The following is a 9008-nucleotide window of genomic DNA, read 5'->3' as shown; positions in this document are numbered from 1 at the left end:
GTACTTAACGGCCTGGCGACCTGGGGCATTCTACTGTATTTTTTTCTCTGCATCTCTGTACTATTGTATAGTGTCTTTACCTTACAATATAAAGTGCCTTGAGGTACCTGTTTTTGTGATTTGGTGCTACATAAATAAAAAAGAATTAAATATAATGCACACCATGAAATCACAACATGAAGTCACAACACAACTGATTCCAGAAGCTGGATGGAATGAACCATTTCTAAACAACTGCAGATTCCAAGATCATCAGTTTAAACAACTGCACACAAGTTATTCAGACATGTACTCACTTTGGGTCTTCTTTCGGAATGTGTTACTGTTACTACCCCAAAGCCTGCCATTACCTGGAAACTGCTGAAATACCAGCATCACTGTCCACAGTGAAGCTAGTTTTACACCGCCATGGACTAAGTGTGCGCCAAGAGAGAAAGAAGAATCTGTTCTAAAATTGACACCTTCAAAGTCAGCTGAAATCCCACATGGATGAAAAAAAACCTTTGGGAAAAAAGTTCTATGGTTGGATCAGAAAAAGCTTATTTGGTCACAATGAGAAGATGTATGTTTGGCGGAGTAAAAGTGAGGCTTTCAAATTTAAGAACATTATACCAATTGTCGAGCATGATGGTGGCAACATGATCTAATGCCGTTCTTATCTCAGTGGTGCTGATATATTGCAAAGATGTTAGAATAATGAAGGACTACCTCCAAGTTCTCCAACTTACAGATAAAACTGCAGCTACAGTTAAAAATTTGAAATAATTGGACCTTTAAACGGGACAATGATCCCAAACATCAAAACTGGGTTTTGGGATAAAGCAGGATAATATTAAGCCTCTGGAAAAAAAAAATGAAGATATAAAACCAGAGTTATGCCAGAAGCTTGTTGATGACCATCATAACCTTCTGGTCAAGTTGCAGCTTGCTAGGGTCATTTAACCAAATATTTATCTATAATTTTGATCATATGTAGATCAGAGAGAATCCAAAATAAATTCAAACTTGTGCACCCATGTTTTATGTTTTTTAAAGTCACTAAGATGGATGCTGTACAATCCCATGATCCCATAAAAAAATTCAAATGAATCATTAAAACAGAAAGTACACCATGACGTTCATGCCCATGATAAGCCAAAGTAAACTCTTGAGCACAAATGTATGCATTTGGGAAATTCAAGTGGTTTGTCTTTTGTAAATTTTGTAAATTTTGTAAATTATTTTTGGGACCACCCTAATGGTGATGATTTTAGAGATGTTGAGGGCCCTACTTCCTATAGCACATAAAATATTTTCTCTCTGCACAGTCTCTGTTCTCCATACTGCCTGTGCTGTTTGTGGATAAGACTCCACAGCGCTGTACCATTGGGGGGCAGAGGGGCAGGTCAGAGTACAACATATCTGCGCCATTCACCCACAGCCATTTACCAGCCAGGAAACGCAGACCTGTCCACACCTAGGGGGGAAAAGCAGCTAGTGAAAATACATATATATAATATATTCATAGTCAATTATTCCACTGAGATTTTTATGTTGCCACAATGCAACACAAAAATCTCTTGCAGCTGAAAAAGCATTTTCCATAATATGCTATTAAAGTGTTATAAATGGCAAAAGACTGCAAATAAGGTTAAATATGGCCATGTAAATCATTTATACATATAGCCAGAATATGTTACTATTCTGCACTACACATATCTTGTATGGATTTCGCTTTTGATTCTGATTGATTTGATTCTTCAGTGGTTAGATGTTGGCTGCATGTTCTCATTCTAACCAACAACATGAACGCAAATCTCATGTAAACATTTCATGCATGAGTCACTGAATTTGAACCCACCTCTTCAGCATTGGCCTCCACCAACTTTTTCATTACATAATCGTAGTCTTCAGGCTGTATGCTGACCAAGTCGTAGCTTGTGGGTGAACTGAGTGCTCTGCAATGTTCCAGTGCTTCCTCCCAGGTTTTGTTCTCCTCTACGAGAACTAGGTTATCCTCCTCTACGAGAACTAGGTTGTCCTGTCCTGTCCTGTCCTGTCCAGCCCTGTAGCAAAGGAAGGGAAACCGAGAGGAGCAGTCTTGGGTAGTCATGTTTTTGCTGAGAGACGAGATGGAGACACAGTTTTTACTGTTATCTGGCTCATCCGGTGCCCAGTTTGTGTAGTTTGACAAGCCTGCACTCCATTTCCACGTTTGCCCTGCAGAACACAATGAATTTTTTCCACACATAGATAAGGTTAATATATGTTTACTGTTTCTCAAGTAATCAATCTGTTCCACCGCCTGCTTTAAGGCTAAAATGGGCAGGGAAAAAATGCCCAACTCTACAGATTTGAATAAGTTACTTAGCTTAATTACCAGATTACTTAGTAATAATGGATTGGCTTTATATAGCGCTTTACAATACCACTATTCATTCACTCTCACATTCATACACTGGTGGAAGCAAGCTACCGTTTGTAGCCACAGCTGCCCTGGGGCAGACTGACAGAAGCGAGGCTGCCATATCGCGCCATCGGCCCCTCTGGCCAACACCAGTAGGCAAGTAGGGTAAAGTGTCTTGCCCAAGGACACAACGACTAGGACAGAGAGCCCAGGGATCGAACCGGCGACCTTCCGGTTACAGATGCAATTCCCAACCCCCTGAGCCATGGTCGCCCCAATAGCAATAGTACTTAATAATTTATCATAAACTAAACAATCATGAATCTCACTTGTAAGACATGCTTAAGGATGAAGATTTTGCAAGCTATTATATTTTCAGCTACTGATATTGACTTAAACTGTGAAAAAAAAGCAAAGTAAAAAAAATGTGTGACCGAGTTATGGAACTACATTTTAGTTTACAAAACTGTAACAGGAGTGTTTGTCTTTACCATCTCTCTGGAGTCCAATCCAGATGGGAAAGTTCTGATCACCAAATAATGAATTCAGTTGGTCATAGTCTGACGAAGTTAGCAGACCACCTTTCTTCTCGCAGTATTTATGGGCATCATCAAATTTCATTGGCTGAGTTATAAGTTCAGTTGAACCTTCACACATGAAGAATTTTTTGTCGCATTCAGCTCCATAAACCCTTTCAAGAGAAAGAATCAATACAACATGAAAGAATCTGATGCATTTAAAACTTAAGAGCCGCACTGTTATCTGAAGTATCTGGAGACACTGCAGCTCTCCAGCCTAAGTCAGGAAATGTGGCTAACTGGCAGCAGATTGTGGTTCTCTCAGCTAAAGGGAGTGGTTGAGAAAAATGAATCAAAGTGTTCAGCTGTGTTATAGGATTTATTGGTCGTGTAGTGACGCAAAAAATTTCCAGTGGTTCTGTTTATTACCCACTTCTTACTAGAAAACAAAAACTGAAGACTCTCTCAAAGTCTCTTTTAAAGTTAGCACACACACCAATTTCATATAACAGATTTTTCAAAGTTTGTCCAAATACAGCCATTAATGTAAATCTAAAAGCTGTAACTTATTTGTAAATATTTACTAAAAATGCAAAAAGTATTTTTTAACACGTCTTTAAACAAGAATTATCAACAACAATCTCACATACCTGCCACTGTCAGAATGAACAGCACCACATGTTCTTTTTTCATCTGGATGACATTGTCCCCTGAACAAGTCCAAAAAATTATTGTTTGACCAACAGACCCATGCATAATATTCCCTCAAGTCCATTGCATCTGCATCGGATTTTGTATAGATGGTAGCCAAATCAGTCTGGCCGTAAAGTCTGTTGGAGGGGAGAGAAAGTTTGTAGTGATCGCTCAGAAAAAACCATTTTCTATTGCCTATTCCTTTGCTTATTCCCCCTCCCCCCCCATCTGAAGTCTAAATTTTTGCATACCTCAAGTTTAACTGTAGCTGGTGTTGTACTACAAGTGTAATACTCTTCCCTCCTTCGGCTAAGGTATTTTGTGTTTAATGTAAGAAAAAAAAAAAAAAAAAAAAAAAACGCACTATTAGTGATGTTTTTAGCCATTGTCATGAATCGCTGTGTGGCAGGCAAGCAGGAGTGGTGGACCCAAAATGCAGAACTCAGACACGGAAGTGAAACTTAAGGCGCAGCTTTATTGCTGGGAAAAACCTCGTACAAACTAAACTCACCAAAAGAAAACCAAAAGTCAGAACAGAGGAACCAAGGACTGAAACACTGGAAAGAATCACTAAACTGGAGCAGGAGACCAAACACTAGGAACATAGAAGCAGAACACACAGCTAGTTGAGGGTACGACGCGACACTGACACAGAGAAACACAGGGCTTAAATACACAGACGGCAGTAATCAAGGGATGAGAGACAGGAGGGGAACACACCTGGGAGAAATCACAGCTGACAAGACAGGGGAAACGTAAACTGAGCACACTCACATACGACACAAACCTTCACAATAAAACAGGAAACTCAGACACATGGAACCAGACAAGACATTGAACTAAACAGACAGATTCACAAACAGATGGGGTGACACCATAGACAGAGACAGACTCAAAGGCAGACCAAATATAACACACAGAACTCAAACAATAATAATCATCATCATCATAAACTAGAAAATGATAACTAAAAGCGCTGGGTCACCGACCCAGGACCATGACAGTACCCCCCCCCTCAAGGGCTGGCTCCAGACAGCCCAGCAGAAACACAAAAACGGACCAAAACCAAAAAAGAAAAGCACCCAACCAGGGCGGGCGGAGGGGGCCCAGGACGGAGGGACAGAGTCCAAAAAGGCCCAGATGGCCAAGTTCAGGGGGCCGACAGCACAGGAGGCCAAAACAGTTCAGTTCCGGAGGCCGACCACGCAGTAGGCAGTGGCGTGGAAACAGTTCCGGGGGCCGACCGTGCGGACGGCAACGGCGGCGCAGATGCAGGTCCGGGAGCCGACCGCGCGGACGGCAACGGCGGCGCGGATGCAGGTCCGGGGGCCGACCGCGCGGACGGCAACGGCGGCGCGGATGCAGGTCCGGGGGCCGACCGCGCGGACGGCAACGGCGGCACGGATGCAGGTCCGGGGGCCGACCGCGCGGACGGCAACGGCGGCACAGATGCAGGTCCGGGGGCCGACTGCGCGGACAGCAGTGGCGGCGTGTAGGAGGTCGTCCACGCAGAAGGCGGGGGTGACAACAGAAGTCCGGAGGGCGGCCACGGTGGTGACGATGCCCAACAAGAGGCCTGACAAACGCTCGATGATGTTGAGGCGGTAGTTTGGGACCATGACAGCCATTGAGCATATAAATGACCTGCGGCACCAGGCGAGGCGGAGGCTGGATCAGACGAGGCAGAAGCCGAGGCGGAGGCTGGGCCAAACGAAACTGGTGACGCTGAAGAGGAGGCCACTGCAGGCGATGCTGGAGATGATGCGGGGGGCTGGACCAGGCGAGGCAGATGAGGATGAAGCTGAAGCTGGACCCGGCGACGGCGTGGGTGGACCTGAAGCTGGACCCGGCGACGGCGTGGGTGGACCTGAAGCTGGACCCGGCGACGGCGTGGGTGGAGACACAGAGGCTGCAGACGGCGTGGGTGGAGACACAGAGGCTGCAGACGGCGTGGGTGGAGACACAGAGGCTGCAGCTGGCGAGGATGAAGACACAGAGGCTGCAGCTGGCGAGGATGAAGACACAGAGGCTGCAGCTGGCGGCGGCGTGGAAGCCGGAGACGGAGGCGCTGCAGCAGGCAGTGTGGATGAAACTGTGGATGCGGCTGCTGCTGCGGGTGTGGATGAGGCTGCTGGTGGAGCAGCTGGTGGCTGGACGGGCTCCTCGGACCCCCAGCTGACGAGGAAGGTCGCTGGACGGGCTCCTCGGGCCCCCCAGCTGGCAAAGCAGGAGGCTGGACGGGCTCCTCGGTCCCCCCAGCTGGCGAAGCAGGAGGCTGGACGGGCTCCTCGGTCCCCCCAGCTGGCGAAGCAGGAGGCTGGACGGGCTCCTCGGTCCCCCCAGCTGGCGAAGCAGGAGGCTGGACGGGCTCCTCGGGCCCTCCAGCTGGCGAAGCAGGAGGCTGGACGGGCTCCTCGGGCCCTCCAGCTGGCGAAGCAGGAGGCTGGACGGGCTCCTCGCCCTCCAGCGAAAACAGTCTCAGGACCAGTGGGCACAGGGGCCCCTGGAACACACAGGACAAAACCAGCAGGCGCGGGGACCTCTGGCAGGCACAGATCGGAACCAGCAGGCACACGGGCCTCTGGCAGGCACAGATCGGAACCAGCAGGCGCGGGGACCTCTGGCAGGCACAGATCGGAACCAGCAGGCGCGGGGACCTCTGGCAGGCACAGATCGGAACCAGCAGGCGCGGGGACCTCTGGCAGGGACAGGACAGAACCAGAAGGCACACGGGCCTCTGGCAGGGACAGGACAGAACCAGAAGGCACACAGGCCTCTGGCAGGCACAGATCGGAACCAGAAGGCACACAGGCCTCTGGCAGGGACAGAACAGAACCAGGCACACGGGCCTCTGGCAAACACATGGCAGACTGCAGCTGCACAGAGCATTGAGTCTGCTCAGGCAGCAACGGCCGGGTGCGGTCCTCAGCTGGCTTCTTAACCGCCAGGGGTCCAGAGTCTGCTGGGGGCTGAAACCCAGCCTCTGGGGAGGCCCTGGAGTGAATCTCAGTCTCAGAACTGGCCAGCTTTTGAGGACTGATAACAATATTGTTTGGTTTGTCTCTCTGATTAGGATTCAAGGTTGTGGAACAGTTCTGTAAGGGTTGGATAGACATAGCTTGCTGTACCGGAGGTGTAGGTGAAGATGATGGCTGTATAGGTGGCTGAGCTGAGGGCAACTGAAGAAAAGGTCGGGAAAATGATGGTTGTGAAGTTGGAAACCAAGCTGACGATAAGGCTGATGATTCCTCTACCAACTGAGCTATTGACTGGGCTAAGGATTGAAATAAGGTTTGTAGTAAGTCAGGCTGTGGATGTGACTGTGCTATGGGAAGCGAGGCTGAATGTGGTGGAGGTGGCGACTGAGCTTCGGGCCGGGCGGCTAACAGAGCTTCGGGCCGGGCGGCTAACAGAGCTTCGGGCCGGGCGGCTAACAGAGCTGACATAGCCCCAGAATAAACAGTTCCAGATGAAACAGTCTTAACTCCTGGGTCCGAAGGAGCATCAGAAGCACAGTCTTTTGAACCAAAGTGGAAACGATCGCTCTCAAAATGAATACTGTCATTTTCTGGAACAGGAGGAACAGAAGATCTAGAGTTCATGAAGCTGACGTTAGCGGCCTTGGGGGAAACGGTACGTTTATCCCTCGACACAGAAGGCGAATGTAGGGGGACTTTGTCACTCACCCTAGGCGGTTGGTCGAGAAGAGTCCCAGGCTCCTGCCGGAGCCGTGAGTGCTGGCGGCACGTTCGCCGCTTCCAAGTAGAAGAGGAAGCAGCACTGGCAGAATGTGACAAGGAATGACTCGGCTGTGGCTGCTCCTGCTGTGAAGTGGAAACGCTGGGTGAGTCGGGTGGCACTATAATGATCCCTAACATCTTGCAGAAAGCTTGAGCTGGTGTAAGCTGGTTGCTCGCGGTCTCATAGTAATCCTCCCGGGACCGGCGGGAGCGTTTTCTGTGAGACCGGGGCATCCGGGGGGAAGAAGCAGGTGAGTGGACCGAAGGGTAAGCAGCTAGTGAGGAACGGCAGCACGGAGGCCCTCCAAGCGCTAGCCGGGTCCCGTCAAAGGCTGAGCTGCGCTTCCTCAGTGAGTCTGCTGGATCCATACTGGCCGTGTCGTTCTGTCATGAATCGCTGTGTGGCAGGCAAGCAGGAGTGGTGGACCCAAAATGCAGAACTCAGACACGGAAGTGAAACTTAAGGCGCAGCTTTATTGCTGGGAAAAACCTCGTACAAACTAAACTCACCAAAAGAAAACCAAAAGTCAGAACAGAGGAACCAAGGACTGAAACACTGGAAAGAAACACTAAACTGGAGCAGGAGACCAAACACTAGGAACATAGAAGCAGAACACACAGCTAGTTGATGGTACGACGCAACACTGACACAGAGAAACACAGGGCTTAAATACACAGATGGCAGTAATCAAGGGATGAGAGACAGGAGGGGAACACACCTGGGAGAAATCACAGCTGACGAGACAGGGGAAACGTAAACTGAGCACACTCACATATGACACAAACCTTCACAATAAAACAGGAAACTCAGACACATGGAACCAGACAAGACATTGAACTAAACAGACAGATTCACAAACAGATGGGGTGACACCATAGACAGAGACAGACTCAAAGGCAGACCAAATATAACACACAGAACTCAAACAATAATAATCATCATCATCATAAACTAGAAAATGATAACTAAAAGCGCTGGGTCACCGACCCAGGACCATGACAGCCATTGAGCATATAAATGACCAGAGGTATCACTTTATATTGTAAAGTCTACATTGAGGATTTTGATAGTGATAATGAATATTAGTGCATTGAGGTTTTGATTAAAGCTTTAAAGTGGAAATGAAACACCAAATGTATAAAGGGTATTTACACCATGGAAACCTGCTCTCAATAACTCCCATAGATGTAACTCTGTGAAGCTGGATTTAAGAAATAAGGGCTTAAAGTTTTAAAAACATGTTTAGCACCATCTTCTGTCAGTACAGAATGTTTCGTCACCGTGTTGGTTGGTGTCAGTTGACTTACATTAGTTTGTGTTAGTTAACTAGTAAAAGAAAGCTGCACTGATATGGAAAAATTCACCTGTTAGCCATAATGTTCGGGCTTGTAAAACGCTTTATAAATTAGCAGGGTGTGGAGGAGAGCCCGTTTGAGCTAGGTGACAGGCAGCTCATCAGCCCAACAAGCTGGAGTCAGGAATGAATTTTCACAGGCATTGTGGTGCAATCTGCTGATGTGATCAGCGCTATTTTATATAGCAAAATCTTTACCCCACCCCCCAAGCATATCAAAACAGTTAACAACATAACAGCTTACTACATGCACACCAAACATAACATGTTCCTTACCAAAGCACAATCGGGAATCCCAGTAAAAATAGGCCGACAT

General features: G+C 47.7%; 1 protein-coding gene across 1 annotated transcript; it reads right to left on the bottom strand.

Annotated features, from left to right (window-relative positions):
• Positions 1-1267: 1267 nt before the first annotated feature.
• On the bottom strand, positions 1268-5216 carry LOC146679099 (secretory phospholipase A2 receptor-like). Its single transcript, XM_085406722.1, has 5 exons — positions 4842-5216; positions 2878-3010; positions 2045-2199; positions 1841-1996; positions 1268-1456 (listed from the first exon to the last, which is right to left on the bottom strand). The coding sequence occupies exons 1-5, from the start codon at positions 5214-5216 to the stop codon at positions 1268-1270; spliced, it is 1008 nt and encodes a 335-aa protein (XP_085262848.1).
• Between the last annotated feature and the right edge of the window lie 3792 nt (positions 5217-9008).

Source organism: Rhamphochromis longiceps, linkage group LG1 (genome assembly GCF_057381845.1).
Source record: "Rhamphochromis longiceps isolate RC_006_pf linkage group LG1, R_longiceps_female_GT1.1, whole genome shotgun sequence".
NCBI classification, from domain to species: domain Eukaryota; kingdom Metazoa; phylum Chordata; class Actinopteri; order Cichliformes; family Cichlidae; genus Rhamphochromis; species Rhamphochromis longiceps.
The sequence above is the reverse complement of the archived record's forward strand: the minus strand, read 5'-3'. Positions and strand labels throughout refer to the sequence as shown.